The sequence below is a fragment of the Panicum virgatum genome, chromosome 4N, assembly GCF_016808335.1.
Source record: "Panicum virgatum strain AP13 chromosome 4N, P.virgatum_v5, whole genome shotgun sequence".
Lineage (NCBI taxonomy): Eukaryota > Viridiplantae > Streptophyta > Magnoliopsida > Poales > Poaceae > Panicum > Panicum virgatum.
Genome location: NC_053148.1, coordinates 10,730,261 through 10,750,297, shown reverse-complemented (window position 1 = coordinate 10,750,297; position 20,037 = coordinate 10,730,261). Strand labels below are relative to the sequence as shown.

The window sequence follows — 20,037 nt, the reverse complement described above, 5'->3', positions numbered from 1 at the left end:
CAGCCTTCGTTGTCGTTGTAGTGCTTTTTGTTTTGTTAGCCGAGGAACGGGAAGCTCTTCCGGAGATCACGAGGGATAATGTAGTAGCTGAGCGTGGCCGTCACCTGTCAGCTCTTTTCGGGGCATTTCTGCCGGGCATCCAAACGATAGATTGGCACGTGCGTTCCCTCCCACTCCCTTCCATGATTCCATCGCACGGGCATTCAGGAGCAGTCCAGCGCCGCGGGTTCTATTTATCGCGCGAGTGGGACACGACACATCGCAGAAGGAGCGTGGCCGCTGGCAAGCTACGAGAGTGAGCATGGAAAGGGGTGGAATGGCTCCCGGCGAGTTAGAGGAGAGGGAGGGGGTGGCGGGAGAGGGATGGGAGGTGGCCAGAGGGGCCGCCGGCGAGGTCACTCACAGCCGGAGTGGTGCAGTGAGGCGGCGAATCTTTAGGGTTCGAATTGTTAGGGGTGGGGTTGGTTTTATTGCCTCCGGCTATAGAAGAGGAGGGAGTCGGGGGCGGTCTAACGGTGGTGGTGGTTCGGCCGGCGGAGGGCGAGATGGCATCGTAGCACCGCTGGCCGGGTAGAACAGGATCTCCGGTGGGCAGTGGCTAGCGGCGGGGACGAGGAGAAAACGGTGACGATGAATGGGCGGTGCGGCGGTAGGAGTAGTTAGTGGTAGCGGCAGTGGAGAACGGTGACGAAAGCATCAGGAGCACCACCGAAATCGGGAGCATGCAACGAGACTGTTCGATTGTTTGGTTGGGAGTGGCTGATTCACTGCAGTGGCTGATTTTGTGAGACACTATAAACTATAGTGGCTGGTTATTGTAGCAGATTGGCTGGTTGGGAGTGGTTGATTCACTATAGCGGCTGATTTTGTGAGACACTACATACTATAGTGGCTGATTACTGTAGCAGATTGGCTGGTTGGGAGCAGGGTTAACCAAACCGGTGGGAACCGGTCCGGTTTGATCGGTTACCGGTCAAACCGGTCCAGCCGGGTTTTGGTTTGGGCCGGTACCAAACCGGCCCAAATTCAAAATTCAAATTTGAATTCAAAAAAATGAAGAATTCCCAAAAAAAATTCAAGGTGCGACGAATCTAATGGTGTCAAATTTTCTCAAAAAATCGTTCATTTAGTATAGTTTGCGGGGATTTGAAGTTAAACAAAAAAAACGTGCATATAAAAGTATACAAATACAATGTAAAAGTAGTACAAAAGAGGGTTGGATGGTTCATTTAGGCTAAAATATGTTATACAAATATTGATTTAGTATACTTTGCGATCATTTGAATTTAAACTAAAAAAGAAAAAAATTTGAATTTGGCCGGTTACCAGTCAAACCGGCCGGTAAGCCGGTCGGAACCGGTTGAACATGTGATTTTGAATTTGACCGGTTCCCACCGGTTTCCGATCAAACCGGTCCGGTAAACCGCTATCGGACCGCGCCGGTTTGACCGATTTAACTCTGGTTGGGAGTGGCTGATTCACTGCAGCGGCTGATTTTACGAGACACTATATACTATAGTGGTTGATTACTGTAGCAGATAATTCTCGTAGAGATTCGATTTTAAGAGTGGCTGATTCAGTGTAGCTGCTGATTTTGTGAGACACACTATAGTGGCTGATTACTAATTCCCGTAGAGATTCGATTAGTACCAGCCAGCGATGGCTGTCGAGCGAGCCGACCCGGCGGAGCAGCGGCTTCTGCGTTGGAGATTCGATTCGCAAAGCGCGACGAAAAGAGGCCCCGCGTCCACCCCCCACCTCCAGTGCAGCACCCGGACGCTGGGCCACCTCTGACTAGCAGCCATCACCGACAGGCGGGACCCGCACATCGGGCCCCAAACGCGAGCCCGAGCCGCTTGCCCAGAAGGGCGAAAAAGTTCGAACCCGCCGAGCCGCGACGGCGCGGGGGCGGAGGCGTTTGAAAAGTGGGTGGGAGGGGGTACCGGAGCCGCCGACGCCGCGGCGGGCGCCAAATTACCCAACGGCCTCGCGTGAATTCTCGCCGCAGATCTACGGGGCGGGGCCGCGGGGGCAAAGGACAATCCAAAAATTTACTTCGGGCGGTAGAGGGATTCCTTCCCCTTCCTTCCGCGCCCGCGCCCGCGCCGCGTGAGCCGAACCCTCCCGAGCTCCCGCGCCCGGGATGGACGCCCCCGCAGCGGCAGCCGCCGGGCCCTCCTCCTCCTCCGAAGCCGCAGCCGCTGGGCCCTCCTCTGCCGCCGCTCCAGCCGCAGCCGCCAGGGCCTCCTCTGGCGCCGAGCTTCCCGCGGCGGCCGCCCAGCCGCCGCCGCCGGTGGCTCCGCGTGTGCAGCTTCTCCAGGCGCCCGTGCTGGGCGGCGGCGGCGCCGGCAGCGGGGGCGGGAGCGGCGTCGCGCGGACCTGCCGCCACCACGCGTACAGCCGCAAGCAGAAGTCGCTCGGCCTGCTATGCTCCAAGTAAGGCTCTCCCGTCTCGTCTCTCCGCCTTGTTCCTAGTCCGCGCCGAACCCCCCTCGTGGCGCGCGGTGCCCTGACCCAGGTTCCCTTCTCGCGGCGGCTGTAGGTTCGTGGCGCTGTACGACCGGGAGGACGTGGAGACGATTGGGCTGGACGATGCGGCCAAGCAGCTCGGCGTCGAGCGCCGCCGGATCTACGACATCGTCAACGTGCTCGAGAGCGTCGGGGTGAGCCGCGATTTCCCCCCAGCTCTAGTTCCCGGGATGTGGTGCGGTGCGGTTGACGATATCCTAGTGTGCTGTCAATTCTATGGGGCTTGCAGATTCTTGTGCGGAGGGCCAAGAATCGGTACACGTGGCTCGGATTCGGGGGAGTCCCTGCGGCGCTCAAAGAACTCAAGGTCTGGCTATGCCTGTTAGCCTCCCCCTTCTCCATTTCTAGCACTGTCAATTTCATCTTAACTCCAAATTATCATCCGATTACACATAGTTTACCCCCCTTTTTGTTTTCTCATCATTCGGTTTGATCAGGAGAGGGCGTTGAGGGAGATGTCCGGATCATCAGTGTTACCTCCAATGGAGGAGTCATCCGCTGCTAATGTTAGATTTCTTCTAATTGATTTGGCTGGCTGTGGCCGTCGTACAAGCTACTTGCTGCTGACATTAGCATTTTCTCTGGGTTTTGTGGTTGCAAAGCTCTCTGATGATGAAGATGACGAGAAATTAGAGGATGCTGATGAGGACGCCGAGAGCGAGAAGCTCAGCCAATCTGTTGACAATACGTCTGATAAGCCTGATGCACCCGGCTGCCGCCTTAGATCTGGTATAGCTGCTTAACTGTGTTCTTGCTATACCTGGTGACTTATATGTTATGTGCTGACTTCATGTTCGACTGCTATAATTTCAGATCATCGGAAGGAGAAGTCCCTTGGGCTGCTCACTCAGAATTTTGTCAAGCTCTTCCTCACCATGGAGGTGAGTGACACTGAACTTTTACCTGTATTGCTGGGGTTATCTTCCTTTGAGGTTGACTCTAATCGGGTTTGCATCTGGTGCAGGTTGAGACGTTCTCACTGGATGAAGCTGCTAGGCTTCTCCTAGGAGAGGGACATGCTGAGAGCAATATGAGAAGTTAGTACATGCATTTCTTTTGTTTTCAGTTTTGTGCTTGTAGCTATGCTTTTCCTATCCAAGTAGAACTAAGATTGATCCTAATATCGGTGATACAGCTAAAGTTCGGCGATTGTATGACATTGCCAATGTACTATCTTCATTGAACCTCATTGAGAAGGTAGGCTCTTGACCGCCTGCCTATTTCAGTTTTTTTTTTAAAAGACATTTCAGTTGAATGAAATGATTATTCTGCTTACCATTGTTTCTTCCACTGTTTTGTTTCAGACACAGCAAGCTGACACAAGAAAGCCCGCATTCAGGTGGCTGGGCCAGGCAAAGCGAAAGCAAGAGAACAATACCATGGTGGCTCTACCCACAGCCAGACCCAATAAAAGAGCATTTGGTACTGATCTTACAAATTTTGACAATAAGCGGGGCAGGTTGGACTCCACAACAGAGAACAAAGTCAAGCTCATGCAGGGTTCTGGCAACATAGTGAAGACTTTTGAGAGGCAGCTGGGGCAAGGGAACAGGAATGACTTTGTTTATGGGCCCTTCCACCCTTCTGTTGCAAAGAAACAGGAAAGTGATGATCACACCACCGTTAGGCAGGAGGAGAGGAAGACCATTCAGGACTGGGAAAACCTTGCTGTTACCTTCCGTCCGCAATATCAAAACCAAGGTGAGCTTAGCATTTCCTTTCCAAATGACTCAGGTTTAATAATTCTTGTTTGAAGAAACAAAACTGCATTGCCCAAATGCCCTGCAAGCTCTTGTTTTGTTCTCTTTTTCTCGCAACTAACTTGCCAAGCCTTTTCACTTGCTTTATAATCCTACACGTGATATGCTGGTGTCTGATCTTGATTTTTTTTTAGAATCTGGGAAATACATGAGCAACTATGAAATGTTTACTAATGAAATATTAAAGGCATGCTATTTTTTTTAGATATTCATACTATTGTCATAGTCAATTTTAGCTTCCCACCATTTGTTTGATTCTTTTACTTAACAATATATACTATATAATAAAAACATCAATTGCGACTTACCTTAGTAGTTGTGGACTTAACATACCCTGCATTACAATGTCTGGAAACCAACTTCATCCAGCAAAACTGTTAATGTTGTTATATATGTGACCTAAACTCCAATGATGAAAGAAAACATTTACATTAACACTTGAAACTTCTTATTATGAAACCATTCATGGTTTAATATTTCCATGTAATTACCAATGGTAGATTTTCTTAATGGGTTTATGCATTAATTGTTTTGTGGTTATTGACAATCATGTCATAGGTCCCCTTGTGTTGTTTCTGTAAATCTATTATTGAGAGTTGCTATTGTTGAGAACTGACTGGGTTAACTTACCTAATTTCTTCCACATTTTCCTGTTGCAGCATTGAATGATCTTTTTGGTCATTATGTGGAAGCATGGAAATCATGGTACTTGGATCTTACACGGGAAACATCATCATGAACTAGAATGCTAGCAGGTCTGTTGTAAGCCGATTACAGTAGGCAGATCAACTCAGTTGTTGATGCATGCTTAGGGAACTGATTTGTTTGTAATAAAACAAAGGCAAATGTTGGCCTTTGGTTCATTGTATTTACTCAAATGCAAAAAATGAGGCCATTTTGTCAAAAGTAAAATTTTCAAAAAAATTGACCCACTGTCAATCTGTATTCTGTAGTCAACACTGAAGGATATAATTTTTCACATTCCAGTATCTGTTTCGTTCTATCAAATAGTGTAAAGGAGATGGTTTGGTAATTGGTATAAGGATTTTTCACATTCCAGTATCTGTTTCGTTCTATCAAATAGTGTAAAGGAGATGGTTTGGTAATTGGTATAAGGATCAAGCTTCAGCTAGAAAACAGCTTAAGGCTACAATCCATCCAGATTGTAGAATTTGAAATTTTTGCATTTCTCGATCATTCCTGAACTTGAACTTCTGACGAAGCATAAGAGTTTTGTTTGATCTAGTGCTACCTTATGGGTTCTGTGAGATCCAATGCTTCCTTCTGGGTTCTGTCTGATATAATGCTGGCATTCTGATTAGAATGAAACGTGACGTCCACTGAACAAACCTGTGTTTGATCCGCTAACTATTTGACAGATGAAAGGAGCATAAGCTAGTCATTTGAGGTAGGAATGTATCAAGCACATAAGCTAGTCATTTGAGGTAGGAATGTATCAAGCACATAAGCTAGTCATTTGAGGTAGGAATGTATCAAGCACATGCAAATAATGATGATGCATAGTCAAGTTCGCAGTTTAACAGACTGCGTATGGGACGCACATCACAACGCTGTTCGGGCTGGGTTGGCTGTAAGGCTGGTTCCAACGGGGGTCGGTACCGACCCCCGCCGGTCGGTACCGACCCGGCTACCGACCCGCGCCGGTCGGTAAGCGCGGAAACCGAGAGCGCGGGGCGGTAGCGCTACCGACCGGCCGGGCGGTCGGTACCGACCGGCGTTGGAGCCGCGCGCGGTCGGTACCGGCCGGTCGGTACCGACCCGGCCGGTCGGTACCGACCCGGCGTCCGGTCGGCTGCCACATGGCGCTCTGTGATTGGCCAACGGCTGCCACGTCAGCTAGCCGTTGTAATTAGCCGTTTTTGACCGTTTGAACTCCAAAAAATTCGAAAAAAATTCCAAAAAATCACAAATTTCGTCCCCAACTCATCTATAAATAGAGAGGGCTGGTTGGAGCTCATTCCACACCTCTCACTCCCCATTTCACTCACTTCCTCACCCACGCCATGTCTTCTTCGAGTTCAAGCGACGGGCTAGGCGATGCTCTCTTCGCCGTCGTTGAGGATACGATCACCGCGCTGAAGGCACAGATGGAAGCTTCATCCTCAAGACGGCGGGGTCCTCGTCGCTACATCCATCGTGATCGCGAAGACGCTCACACCAGGCTGCTCAACGACTACTTCACCGACAACTGTATCTATCCTCCCAACTACTTTCGGCGAAGGTACCGTATGCGTAGGAGTCTTTTCCTACGTATTACGGAAAGGTTAGGTGAATATTCTTCATATTTCACTGAAAGAGTTGATGCCACTGGACGTAGAGGTTTATCTCCTTTGCAAAAGTGTACTGCTGCCTTGCGCCTGTTAGCGTATGGCATAGCCGCAGATTCGATTGATGAGTACCTCAAGTTAGGTAAATCTACTGCTTTAGAGTGTTTAGAGAATTTTTGTGAGGGCATCATTGAGTGTTATGGGGCTGAATTCTATCGTCGGCCTACTGAGTCGGATCTTCAGCGTCTACTAGCTAAGGCAGAGGAGCGTGGGTTTCCTGGTATGTTAGGGAGCATCGATTGTATGCACTGGCAGTGGAGCAATTGTCCAGTGGGTTGGCAGGGCCAATTTACCAGGGGGGACATCAAGCATCCAACCATCATCCTTGAAGCCGTAGCCTCATATGACCGTTGGATCTGGCATGCCTTTTTTGGTGTTGCGGGATCCAACAACGATATCAACGTGCTCAATCAGTCCCCGTTGTTCACTGATGCCATTAGAGGACAGGAGCCCACGGTGCGCTTTACCGTGAACAACCATGAGTACAATATGGGATACTACCTTGCTGACGGTATATATCCCTCGTGGCCGGTGTTCATGAAGGGCGTGCCTCTTCCACAACTGGAGAAGCATCGCTTTTTTTCAGAGCAGCAAGCATCAGTGCGGAAAGATGTTGAGTGTGCATTCGGGATATTGAAGAAGAGGTTCAACATACTCGCCATTCCCGGACGTTCTTACTCTCAACGTACTCTTGGGTTGATCATGCGTGCTTGCATTATTTTGCACAACATGATCATCGATGACGAGCGAGGCGGATCGTTTGACGAAAACTATGAGACTGTCACTTCTTTCGTCGGACCAGCGATCCACTACAACGCACCGCCGAGTCTAGCAATTCGCCTTCAGAGAGAGGCCGCGATGACATCAGGGCAAGTATATTCACAGCTTCAGAGGGATTTGATTGAGCATGTTTGGAACAAAAATCATCATTAGATTTATGTAATTTTTTTATTCTTATGTAATTTCCTTTATTTTAAATTGTCGTGTAATTTTTATTTCGAATTTTTATGTAATTTCCGAATTTTTAAATTTAATAAAATGAGGTTATTGTGTCCATTTAAATTATAAAAGAACGCGTTCTGAAATGGTTAAGTCTGGAATGGAAAAGCTGACGTGGCGCTGACGTGGCTGTGGGCTGAGGCTGCAGGCTCACTGATGGAGCGCTGGGGTCGAGTAGGCTGGCGAGAGCTGACGTGGCGCTGATGTGGCTGTGGCTGCGGGCTGGGACTGCAGACCCACTGTTGGAACCAGCCTAAGGGGCTGGTTCCTACCCTGCAACGACTGAACGGCTGGTGAAGTACTGAGCAAGCAGCCTGCAAAACATCAGTAGCAGTAACCAAATGAGCGTTGGCTGACAATTTATCACTGAGGCACAGCAAATCCACATGACAGATGAGCATGAACATCAAACAGGGGTGATGCAACACTCATAAACCATACACATACCAAGCCATCACCAATCACTCATAAGGTACTTTTAATAAGAGGTATCTGCTGTCCTCCAATTTATGGATGACATGACATTGAATGCCTTAATAGGAACTAGACAATAGTGACTCCAGCAGCAGCACCCGAGCAAATCGCTTCACTTCAGCTCAGTGAAGAACTTGTTGATGGATGGCATTATTTCAGGGGTCTTGTCATGCACAAAGCTTCTGAGGCTGTGCATTGCGTAACGCCTCCCCTCCTCATGATTCTCAAGCACACCAGCTGCCCTCCCTGCCTTGTTTACCCTGTAAATTAAAACAATTTAGATTTGTCCTTCAACAAGTAGGTCTATGACTCAGACATCAGATTGTACTTTATTACTAAGACAAAAGTTCAAATGATTCAGGCCGTGTTTAGATGTTTTGCAAAAAAAATTTGCGATGGAATCTTGCGAATTTGAAGTACTAAATGAAGTCTATTTACAAAACTTTTTGCACAGATGGGTTGTAAATCGCGAGACAAATCTAATGATGCTAATTAATCCATAATTAATTAATAATTAACAGATGGTTATTGTAGCATCACTGTTGCAAATCATGGATTAAGTAGGCTCATTAGATTCGTCTCGCGATTTACAGCCCATCTATGCAAAAAGTTTTATAAATAGACTTCATTTAGTACTTCATGCATGTGTCGAAACATTCGATGTGACGTTTTTTTTGCGTTTACAGGGTTTATGGGGTGGGAACTAAGGCCCTGTTTAGTTCCCTTCAAAATTCCAAAACTTTACAAGATTTCCCATCACATCGAATGTTTCAATGCATGCATGAAGTATTAAATGTAGCTAAATAAAATAACTAATTACACAGTTAGATTGTAATTTGCGAGACGAATCTTTTGAGCCTAGTTAACCCATGGCGGGACAATAATTATCAAATACAAACGAAAGTGCTATAGTATTTTACACCCAAATCTTTACGCAACTAAACAAGGCCTAAACAGGGCCTCATACAAAAGTCATGCTACAACATCATTAAGTAATTTGTTCGTAGCATCATACAAGCTAACACCATACATATAACAGAGAGTTCAGTATGCATTACACATTTACAACTCAAGAAGAAACAAGATTACAAACAGTAAATAAGAACGATTGTGATACGATATTGGTGTACATGTAAACAGGGGCGCATGCATGCACACCCACAGTTGCAGAGCATGTTATCGACAGTCGGACAATCAGTCTCTGGATAAGTAGAAACTACATGCATATCACCTCCTGCTCTCTCAAAAGAAATCATCACCGCCACACAGGTACACCTTAACTGCAAGTTCTGGATTCTAGTACTACCAAAAAATACTACTGCAGGTATTTGACACAATGACTCCTACGGATAGTCTAGTAGTTTTCAACCATTTGCTAACCCCCTCAACCGAGAAAACTATGGCCACAAATATTCACCTGATGGATAGCAACCATAACCTGGCAAGTCAACCCCAAGCCATGGGTCCAAACAAGAAACGGAGGGTACTGACTATTGAACTTTGAACTACACACAGACCACTCCATGAGCGCGAAGAAATCCGGCAGATCTACACTGCTACAAGCCTACAGCACGCACAGCACATCTCTTGCCAGGATCAAACGGGTCAAGGGGTTAAGAGTCCAGATCAGAACCTGACTTCCGGGTTGCCGGTGATGTTCCGGAAGAGCTGAAATCCGCAGATGCCGACGGCCACGCCCATCGCCGCGAACAGCGGGTACACCTGCGTGGCAGCAACGCCCCATGAGAGAGAGAGAGAGAGAGAGAGAGAGAGAGAGAGAGAGAGAGAGAGAGAGAGAGAGAGAGAGAGAGAGAGAGAGAGAGAGAGAGAGAGAGAGAGAGACGAAGCGACCGAGGAAGCTCACCTCGGGTCGGACCCAGCGGCTGGCCATCGGAGTCGGGGGCTCTTCGGACTGCGAGGCGACCGCGACGTCGGCGAAGGATGGGGAAAGTGGAGAGGCGACGGCGGAGGAGGGGGAGTGGGTGTAGTGGGTGGGGCGGTTTTATCGGCGTGTGGTCGCTTGGAGCTTCCGGTCGGAAATGACGCTCCTACCCTCCAGCTTTCTTTTTGTTCCCTTCCGGCTGCCCACTGTTTGTTTCAGTACACAGGAATTATCATCTTTTTTAGGAGAGTACCAGAAAAGCCACCACACGCCGATAGAGCATTTCCAAGGAATAAATACACGCAGACTGCCCAAAGGATACGCATTAGTGTTGCATCCACGTATTATACTCCCTCCGTCTCTAATTAAATAACGTTGAAGCTACAGTAGCTAGTTCCTAATTAACTGTCGTCGCCTACACTTCCTACCAGGCTGTAGCTGCATCGCGCCACCTGATTTGTGCCAGACTCACCCCTCGCACCGTCTGCCTTGTCCGAGACTCTCCCCTCACATTGGCACCAAAAACAATGTTTAAATGTGAACAGGTGGATGTGACTACTGATTTGTGTAATGTAAAAAATTTGATGCTGCGTGGCATGCATGCTTATTCATGTCACGTGTACAACATTAATGGCATGCCCATCCAAACGTGTGAGCTGAGAAATGATCGCTAGGGGTGTTAGGATTTTTGCCAATTGCATTGTGTCGTGGTGTGGCAAACCACAGCTGAGTGGTGGAATGCACCCGCCTAAGTTTAGAGGGTGAGTACTCGGGGGTTAGCTAGAATTAGCCCAATCTCGGTGGAAGAACACGATGAACACAGCCAGTTTAGAGTGGCTCGGGCCGCCGGAGCGTAATATCATACGTCCACTGTGTGCTGTATTGCTTGAGTCTGGTTGAGCTCGGAGAGAGCTTGGTCTGTGTGTGTGCTCAAGAGAGCCTGGTCTGTGTGTGCTCGAGAGAGCCTGGTCTGTGTGTGTGCTCGAGAGAGCCTGTGTTCTAGCGAGCGTGCTCTCCCTTTTATATGTCCAAGGGGAGCACGTACACTGAGCGGGGCCCCGACATGTGGACCCGGCGATGTATTATAAACTACACTTTGGCATTTAATACCTCAGATCCGGAGATTTTGTCGTCGGCTTCCGTGCGTAGCTTCTGACCAAGGATGGTCTTGAACTGTCCTGTCAGAGTAGAGTCTAGCCTCTGCAGCCGCGCGTCGAGGTCATGCTGAAGCGCCGAACTACTGACTCAGTCACTATAGCAGCGTGCACTGTTGCTTCAGTCAATAACTGGTCATCATGACTCGTCGCCCATGCGCGCGGCGCTGAGTTTTTAATGCTTGTTTTGGTAACTGGCGATCCACAGTGTGGACTGACAAAAGCTGCCCCGTGCCCAGAGGCAGCAGAGCCTGCCTCAACCACTCGCACTTAATGCGGGTGGGTGAGGGAGCTTCCAGCGGAAGGCTTGCGCCCGTGCCCGCGTCTGCATGACACGTGGCGGCTCCGGACCCCTCCCGAGCAGCTAGCTGAGTCGAGAGCTCACGGGGGTCCGGATAGGCACGTGGAGGTCCCGGACCCACCTGCGGGGTTCCGGGTCCACGGTCACAGGTGCTGAGCATTTCCACCTCTGGGACACGTGGTGACACCGGACCCGTCCCCGAGCAGGAAGCGGGTCTGGGACCGTTGGTCCGGTGAGATGGAGTCGGACCCTAGGGGTCCGGCTGCTCAGCTCCTTAGGGCGTAGTTACGGATAACTACGCGAGTCTTGACATAGTAGTAGTGGGTACCCCAGCTGCAGGGTACCGACACATTGGTTCTTGGTTGAGTTTTCTAGTAGATTTAATTAGGGATAGAAGGAGTATATTGGAAGCGTAAGTGGCATTTCGAGTGACAACCATTGCTTTACAAGCTAAGATAATTGGGTTCTCATAATTAGTGATTTTGGTGGGATCCTTGATTTTCATCATTGTTTGATATTCCAACAATTTTTAGAAACATGGAGACTGAGACGACAGGTAATTGAGATTGACGAAGTCACCACAGATACCTTCCGTCGACTGGCACGTCGTCTGTCACTGGAAAAATAGCATTGGTTAAATCTTGGAATAAATTTAGAAAAAGCAAGCACCCATTCCGAGTCGGGATACGAACTTAGATAGACGGGTTCCACCACAAAAAATACCAATTGAGTTACTAAGTGAGCTACGCCCAGTTCATTGATCTTCCAACTTTTGTTAGCAAACAAGCTCCCTTTGTTGCCTCGTTTTCTTTTATATAGCTCCTTAAGGTTTTGCCAGATTAGTTAAGAGGGATAGCATGATTATTGATTAATGAGGTTTTACAAGATTGGTTGAAAGCTCTTTACGAAATACTCCCACCGTTCTAAATTATTACTTTATTAATGGTTTTGGTTTTTATAAGTGCATAGATTTTGTTATACATCTAGATATATATTATATATATTATGTCTAGATGCATAACAAAATTTATGTATATAAAAATTTCAGAATAATTAATAATTTGAGACGAAGGGAGCAGTAGGACTGCATGGCACCATGGTTACGTTGTTGTAACATGAGTGCCATTATTCAAGTTTGAACAAACCGGCTGCTTATAGTTCAAAAAAAGAAGAAACTGGCTGCTCAGATGTTACCTAGAGTCTAGAGGCCACGATTTTTAGACCAGTCTTAGTGGGAGTGTCATCGACACAGTTATTAAGACTGGAAATTTGAGAACTGTGCCAGTGGAGTGTCATAGTGATGACACTCCTCTCATATTTTATGACACTACTCTCTTCTCTCTCCTCATATTATTAGTATATGTTAGCAAATTTGATATTTATGACACTCCTATAATACTCTTCACTGATATTAGCCTTAGCCGTTAAAGCCGAACTGTGCAAGTGCAACAAGGCAGCCACAAATGCCTCGGGCTCGAGACCGCTCAACGAGCAAACAGTGTGCTGAGGCGGGCGGGGCAATTTGGTCATCTGGAAATGCTTAGCCCGACCTGTCACGTCCAGCGCCGAAAGCATATTCCAGTGTGCACTCGGCACAAACAAGTCGCGGCGAGCCGTGAGCTGGGAGGAATGGAGCACCGTGACGTCCAGTGCCACTAGAAAACGTATTAAATACGTTCAGATTTCTTTGGGAACAGCGATATCTTTTTCTTTTCTTAAAACAGTCGGCGTCCAACAGCTATCTCCTTCTTTAAGTCAACTTGCAAATCTTGCGTCACTCCATGCCCCCAGGTACCACGCCGGGGCTAGCTATCGCCCGCGCTGCAAAAACCTCATCCATAGCTTGAAGGGTTGCATCTCAGTTGGTGGGCTATTTTTCATTAATTTATTTGGCCTAATAGTAATTACTAAGCTTTTGAAGCCCCAAAGTGTACGAAGTATATCAGATGTGCATGCATGCAACAGACTAGATAACTTGCTTTATTTTTTCCCCGTAGGAAGACACACCGCATGGCCTTTACATGACATCATGTGGAGCAATAAATGATCCAGGCACCTTTTTGTTCTTATTATATTCCTTCTTTTTTCTTGTCGCGTGTTTTATTTCTATTTTCGTATTCTTTTTATTTTCTTTTTTTCTAGGTCTATCATTTCATAACAGAAAAACATTTTATCATTTCATTTTGTTCTTTCTATTCTATTATTTCCTATTTTATTGACCATAAACATATTTTACCTTTTGTATTTATTATTTTCTCTCAAAATTACTACTTTTTGACCAACACTTTTTTATATTTTCTATCATTATTCTGTTTTCTCACTTTTAACATGTTTTTCCTTTTATTTTTTTCCTTTTCCTTTTCATTTACCTTTCTTGTATTTGACGGTGACTTTTCTTAATTAATTTTCTATCTCTTTTATTCATACGATAGGTGACTTTTATATTTTAATTTGTTATTTGACTTCATGCAACTGATTTTAGATATATATATTCTTTCTTTTCTGTCACTTTACTTTTTAATTTTGTAATGTGAAAATTTTATATTTTATCATTACAACAGTTAATGTATTTGTTACTACTTAGTACATTTCTTTTCAATGCAGGTTCATTTATTCGCAATGCAAATATGATGAGGCATAATATTCTTTTTCACTTTTTCTTTATTCTCGTTCCTTTTGGTGATACTAATTTTTATTTCTCTCTCCATTTTTATTATTTCTTTCCTGTTTTGATTAACAAACTTATTAATTATATTATAGAATTTATGTAAGTTGTATACGTGTCCTGTAGAGTTTTTAAATAATTTATTTTCTTTCTATACTTATACAATTCATATAGGCCGAAGTGAAAAACAAGTTTGTGTTACCACGTGTATATATAATTATAAGAATATTTTTGTGATGTAGATGTGTTTGTTCTTCATGTGAAATTATTTATCTACATGTAACTAATTTGTTCGCTATGTCAAATTATTTGTTCGCTTTGTAGATCAAATTGTTCCGACATGTTGACTCATTTATTCGTGATACTCATTTTTCATTATTTAGTCTATACAATCAAATGTTCGCAATCTTTAACATTTTGTTCGTTGTACATTATTTTTTGTTCGTTGTGTTTAATATTTTATTCATAAAAAAATATTTATTCGTGTTGTTTAAATGTTTGTTCCCAGTATCTAGAATTAATTATTTCATATTAAAAAAATACTTTTAAAAAATTTCGTGCAAACATAGTCAAGTGTGGTCTTGTTTTGAAGATCTTGTTGTAAGAAATACAATGGTGCGATCGAAATTTAATTTGGGTGAACAGTTCAAGATTTATAGATTTTTTTTTACTTGACCCCATTGCACATGGTGATGTCATCAATTTTATCCCCACCTATATGCGTGAATATGTTCTCGTGATAGTACTAACTAGAAATGCTCGCGGCGTTGCCGCTTGTGGCCAGTGGCAGGCCTTTCATTTTTTCTAGTGAAGTGAGGTTTTTATATTCTGGTTCCGAGATCTCTTGCATGGGGGCTCATTTGTTCTTTTTAGCAAAGCATTGTAAATGGTGTATCTTAGAGCCTGTCATTTCATCATCTACATAATGATATGTAGTAAGAGCATTAATTAACCAAAGTTGTATCCAGAAATTTTAAGCAAAAGGAGCGTTCCACATCGGTGGTCCCTGTACAACAAAATATCCAGAAACTTTAAGCAAAAGGAGCCATTTTGAGAAGTTCTGAAACTCGGTGTAGTCACTGGCTGAGACCATGGTATTGTACGATGCCATTCCAGCAGCCTTGACCTTGGCAGCCACCTCCTAGAAAGGATCAAAAGATAAGTAAGTGGAATAGAATAAGGACATTTATCGAAGACATCAATAATAGATTGCACATACATAATGATAATGGGTGCAGCATAGAAGGGCAAATAACAGAATATTTGTTTGTACAACTTACAACAAAATCATAAACATCACTAAATCGCAAAAAGAATCACTATAGGAGATGCATGTGAAGTAAATTTGATCAGATGAACTCCAGTAGTAACAAATCACTAAGCAATCAATAAATTTTCTAATGTTTGGATACATCAAACAAAGAAAATGCGCTGCAAAATATGTATTATGTAAGGGTAACTTACGTTTGATCATTCCTCAGTTTTTATCTTCTTCTAGTTCTATTCTTCATGCTTCTCTGTGATATCCCAAGCACTATAATTAATTGAAATATTATTAGAAATGGGGAAATAGGATATGTGTGCATAATAGTAGAAAATATATTCTTACTCAGACTGCTGGTCGACATCCATATGTTGTATATCTGTGAACTGAGGAGTGTATGATAATGACGCATGCAACAAGTTGATAGCACAAATATGTGTAATAAACTGGAGTGAACTATGAATTGTCCTTTGGTATACCTGCTCAATCTTTCTCTTAGATGATATTGTTACTAGTGGTGGCAGATCATCATTAGATACATTCTGTATGATGTTTGGTAATGTTGCCTATTTTCCATGCCTTTCTTTGATCATCACAACCTCGAAAGAAGGCTCCATATTTTGTATACTTTTCTTGAAAAGCACTTTGACTATGAAAGTGAATTTATGTGTAATCCATTGTGATATCTCAGGTGGAATAGAGGTTGGATCATGCTGTTTCCTTAGAGTCTCTGCACTTTTTCCAATGAGTTCTACCCCTTTTTTCTCAAAAAACATGAATTGAAGGCTATAAGTGTCGTCTGCGCCTATGAAACAGATTTTGTACCTAAAGCATATAGAATGATATAGAAACTACAGTTAAAGAACTATTTAAAGATGAATAAGTAAATCTATGTTACAGCTTGGCTACGGGAAAATTTTGTTACTTCCAATCATATTCCTGGATGAGCAGCCATCTATCTTTGTGCACTGATATCCATCATCACCTGGTATCATTCTGGAATTGCAAACTTTGCAAGCTCTGTAGCACCATTGCTCTTTTTCCGGTATAGATATCAGTGTGACTGTACACTGAAATCTTTTGTTCTAAGCATATACAGTTAAAAGATAGGAATATAATGAGCCATGGACAATGTAAAGAGAAACTTAGAACAATTATTACTAATGCATAACAAGGATTAGTTTTGTTACCTTGTCACTCAAAGGATCAATCTGTTTTAGGTCAAATAGAGTTTTTTCTTCTACACCTTGCTCCATGTAATCTTCGCTTTGGAGTTCTAGTTTTTTTATTGGTGTCACCAGAGATGGCAGTCTATTGGCAAGTTATAATCAACCAAACATGAGTATAGGGTTAAGATAGAAGTTTTTATATTTAAAATTCAGAATTGAAAACAATACCCTCTTTAAAATGTCCTCATTGCTGGAATGTCATTTTCATTTATATACCACCGACATGCTGAAGTACCACTGAAGAATTTGTGATCTTCTCGATATATTTTCATGAGTGTGCCCACAAATATTGCTATGACGTGATGAATTGTGCTTCCCCTGCAAGTATTTAAGAGAAATCAAGCATGGAATCTGTATGTAAAAATATGTATGCGAAATAGGAAATGCATAACTTTTTTGTTTGGAACATTGTGATCTTGAAGTGTTATTAGCCTACGCATCATAAGGTCTCCAGATGTGTTACGCGCTACAGCTGCATTTGAGATGGCAGTGATTTTTCCAATGACATCTACATTTGGGAAAGATTGTAAGTCATGATGCTTGAATAGATGATAAAGATTTCTAGTATATTTAATCTCTACTTTGTGAGTCGAGGATAAATGTGTAAGTTGTTGTTTTTTTTTGTTACCTAGGAAACGATCTGTCCTTCTTGCATATTGTGGTAGCATTTCGATTGGCGTTAACGAAAATACATACTTGGGGATACTTGTTTCATTGCTGTTTCCTTCAAAGATCTGTGTCCTCATGATGAATTTTAACATGTAAGGGGCATCTACAACTCTGTACCCAGGCTTAGCACTTTCAACACATGTGTTGCATATGTAGAGAACCTTTCCTTCTTGTAAATATTGTTTGAACTGATCCAGCACATGTGGAGTTACCTCACAGTAGATCGCATAACCCTGAAATTTGGAATATTTAAAGATAAGTGTAGAGGGAAGCAATAGATTTGAAGCTGCTTCTAAACATAGAACTATGCAGTATTTGAAATATTTGTAAATGATTAGCAGATAATAAACCAGGCATGGCAAGAAAAAATGTATGGTACCTTGTTTGTAGTACAGAACAAAAATACGTGGAATAGAGAGCTGCTAATATTAGGATGGAACTCATTGAATCTCAAGCATAAATGTAAAGCAAAACAGTTGGAGTCAGATCTATCTTCTCATGAATTGGGGAAAAACAATTGTTTAAGTAAGATGCGTCCAATTGGTTCTAATCTTGAAATAATCCTATCTGAGCCATCATTGCCCAGCAAGTTAAATGTTTATTGTACTAAACCCACAAATCTGTGGAAGTAAGCAAGAAAGATAGCACCTGCACAGACGAATCACTTAAACACAGTAGATCCATTAGTATGTAGTCATACCTTTTGATCAATGAGCACCATGTCAAAATGGATTAGTGGGTTTTCTCACTTTTACCCCTATATTCCCAAGTCCTTGACACCCTGACATGAACATTGTACAGGGTGTTCATGGGACGGAGCTCTGATAATGGAGTTATTTTGCGCTGCAATTTGTTAATTGCAAATTGTTATTATTTGTTGAATTTCAACAATAGTATAAATAAAGATATAGGTGGGTACATTACCTGCATTGCTATTTTGATAATACAGGGAACCTGCAATAATTAAGAAAATGAATAGGTTATATTAAAGCATAATAGTAAATGTAAAGCATAATAGGTAGTAAAATATTTGTATGTTTGAGTCCATGTTTAGTACTTCTTTATATACAATATTTGTAGTTTTGTTTCCACATGTTCCATCTTCATTTTCTATCAATATTTTTAGCCCTTGTCTATCCTTGACTCGAGATACCACAACATATAGTTGGCCATGAGTGAATACTAGTTTTTTTATATAGACTCCTACATTAGATAGTGTTTGCCCTTGGCTTTTGTTTATCGTCATAGAATAACAAACTTTAATTGGAAATTGTTGATGGCATAGAACAAATGGCCAACAACAACCTTGTGTGGTCAGATTTATTCTAGGTATGCAGACCTTTTGTCCAATATGTGTTCCTGTTATAATCATCGCCTCTACAACGTTTTGTCCAAGATTTGTTACTATCAATCTTGTTCCGTTGCACAATCCTATGCTTTGGTTAAGATTCCGTAGGAGCATAACTGGGACCCCTATTTTTAATTTTAGCTTATGTTGGAAATTTGTTAGCACTTAGGCTGTTTAAATATTCAATAGGGTATAATATATCAGCATCATTACAAGTATCGATGCATTTCGATATTGAGTCTGCACTGTAATATTCCATTTCATTTCCAGGTACTAAATTAAGCATGTACTAATTTAGTTCGTCCACTATTTCATTTGTGGTTACTAATATTGCTCTATTTTTTAGATACTCGGAATCGTTGTAGTTTGATATAAAATCAGGGAATGTTGAGTTTACAAGAGCCTCTATCTTATTGTCTGATTGTTTTATCAATAAATCATCCGGGATTTGAACTGTAATGCTATCGGAAAGATCATTTGTGTTAGATGTGGTGTTACTTTTTGTGTCTCCATTTCCTATACTTAGTATCCATTGATTGAAATCATTTAATTATTTGTACTCTGATTTGTTTGCATCAAGATTTTTCAGTCGCATGTTTTCATGTAAGTAAATCTTTTTTGCAAATTTTCATAGATATGATCGAAATATTGAGGCATTTATTATTTGTGCTCTTGTACCATTTTCGATTACTGGTAATATTTGTTTAGGGTCTCCTCCGAGTACTACAACCTTTCCTCCAAATGGTACATTTTGTAATTTTGATTCTTTTTCAGAATTTATATCTCGAAGTGATCTATCAAGAGCCTCAAAGCATTGCTTATTTGTCATTGGCGCTTCATCCCAAATTATGAGGTCTGTGTTAAGAATGAGGTCTGCTAATTTTGTTCCTCTTTTGATATCACAGATTGAAAGTTTGTCGAGATCTATAGGAATCCGAAATCTTGAATGTGCAGTGCGTCCATTTGGAAGTAGCAAAGATGCAACTCCTGATGAAGCAACTGTAAGTACAATCTTTCTTTGCGCTCTTAAATATGCGATTATAGTGTTCCATAGGAATGTTTTCCCTGTTCCACCATGAGCATTCACGAAAAATATATTTGGTTCGTTATTAAGAACAGAATTTATTATTGAATGAAATGCAATTCGTTGGTCATTATTTAGCTGTGCATATAGCTTATTTGATTCTATTTCTAATTTACTGCAATCATAGCTAAGTTCTTCCTGAATCAACCGATTGTTTACATCAAGTTCGTACTGTGCTGATTTCTGTGGGAGGTTATAATTATACATGTAAATTCCATTCTTTGAAAATATTTCTTCTAGCTCTTGAAGTAGCAAGTCATGCAGTTCTGTATCTGTTGGAGTATATACAATTGGGTGATATTTATAAATGAGGTAACGTTGAATGTCATCA

At 42.9% G+C, this 20,037-nt stretch overlaps 2 protein-coding genes and 2 long non-coding RNA genes across 4 annotated transcripts; 1 reads left to right on the top strand and 3 right to left on the bottom strand.

The window, feature by feature from the left end:
- Positions 1 to 2,016: 2,016 nt before the first annotated feature.
- On the top strand, positions 2,017 to 5,341 carry LOC120669761 (E2F transcription factor-like E2FE). The gene is made up of 10 exons (XM_039949607.1): positions 2,017 to 2,436; positions 2,543 to 2,663; positions 2,759 to 2,836; positions 2,967 to 3,035; positions 3,132 to 3,258; positions 3,343 to 3,410; positions 3,494 to 3,566; positions 3,665 to 3,726; positions 3,834 to 4,230; positions 4,949 to 5,341. Exons 1-10 carry the CDS (start codon positions 2,144 to 2,146, stop codon positions 5,026 to 5,028), a joined length of 1,368 nt encoding a protein of 455 aa, XP_039805541.1. The 5' UTR covers positions 2,017 to 2,143; the 3' UTR covers positions 5,029 to 5,341.
- A 2,627-nt stretch (positions 5,342 to 7,968) lies between these two features.
- Positions 7,969 to 10,152, bottom strand: LOC120669762. Its single transcript, XM_039949608.1, has 3 exons — positions 9,975 to 10,152; positions 9,744 to 9,832; positions 7,969 to 8,370 (listed from the first exon to the last, which is right to left on the bottom strand). Exons 1-3 carry the CDS (start codon positions 9,999 to 10,001, stop codon positions 8,223 to 8,225), a joined length of 264 nt encoding a protein of 87 aa, XP_039805542.1. The 5' UTR covers positions 10,002 to 10,152; the 3' UTR covers positions 7,969 to 8,222.
- On the bottom strand, positions 9,125 to 9,737 carry LOC120669763. Its single transcript, XR_005672793.1, has 2 exons — positions 9,386 to 9,737; positions 9,125 to 9,341 (listed from the first exon to the last, which is right to left on the bottom strand). It is a non-coding gene; the product is annotated as an uncharacterized LOC120669763 (long non-coding RNA).
- A 6,173-nt stretch (positions 10,153 to 16,325) lies between the features above and the next one.
- LOC120671256 lies at positions 16,326 to 18,213 on the bottom strand. Its single transcript, XR_005673570.1, has 6 exons — positions 18,199 to 18,213; positions 17,975 to 18,117; positions 17,234 to 17,507; positions 16,774 to 17,113; positions 16,567 to 16,687; positions 16,326 to 16,461 (listed from the first exon to the last, which is right to left on the bottom strand). It is a non-coding gene; the product is annotated as an uncharacterized LOC120671256 (long non-coding RNA).
- Between the last annotated feature and the right edge of the window lie 1,824 nt (positions 18,214 to 20,037).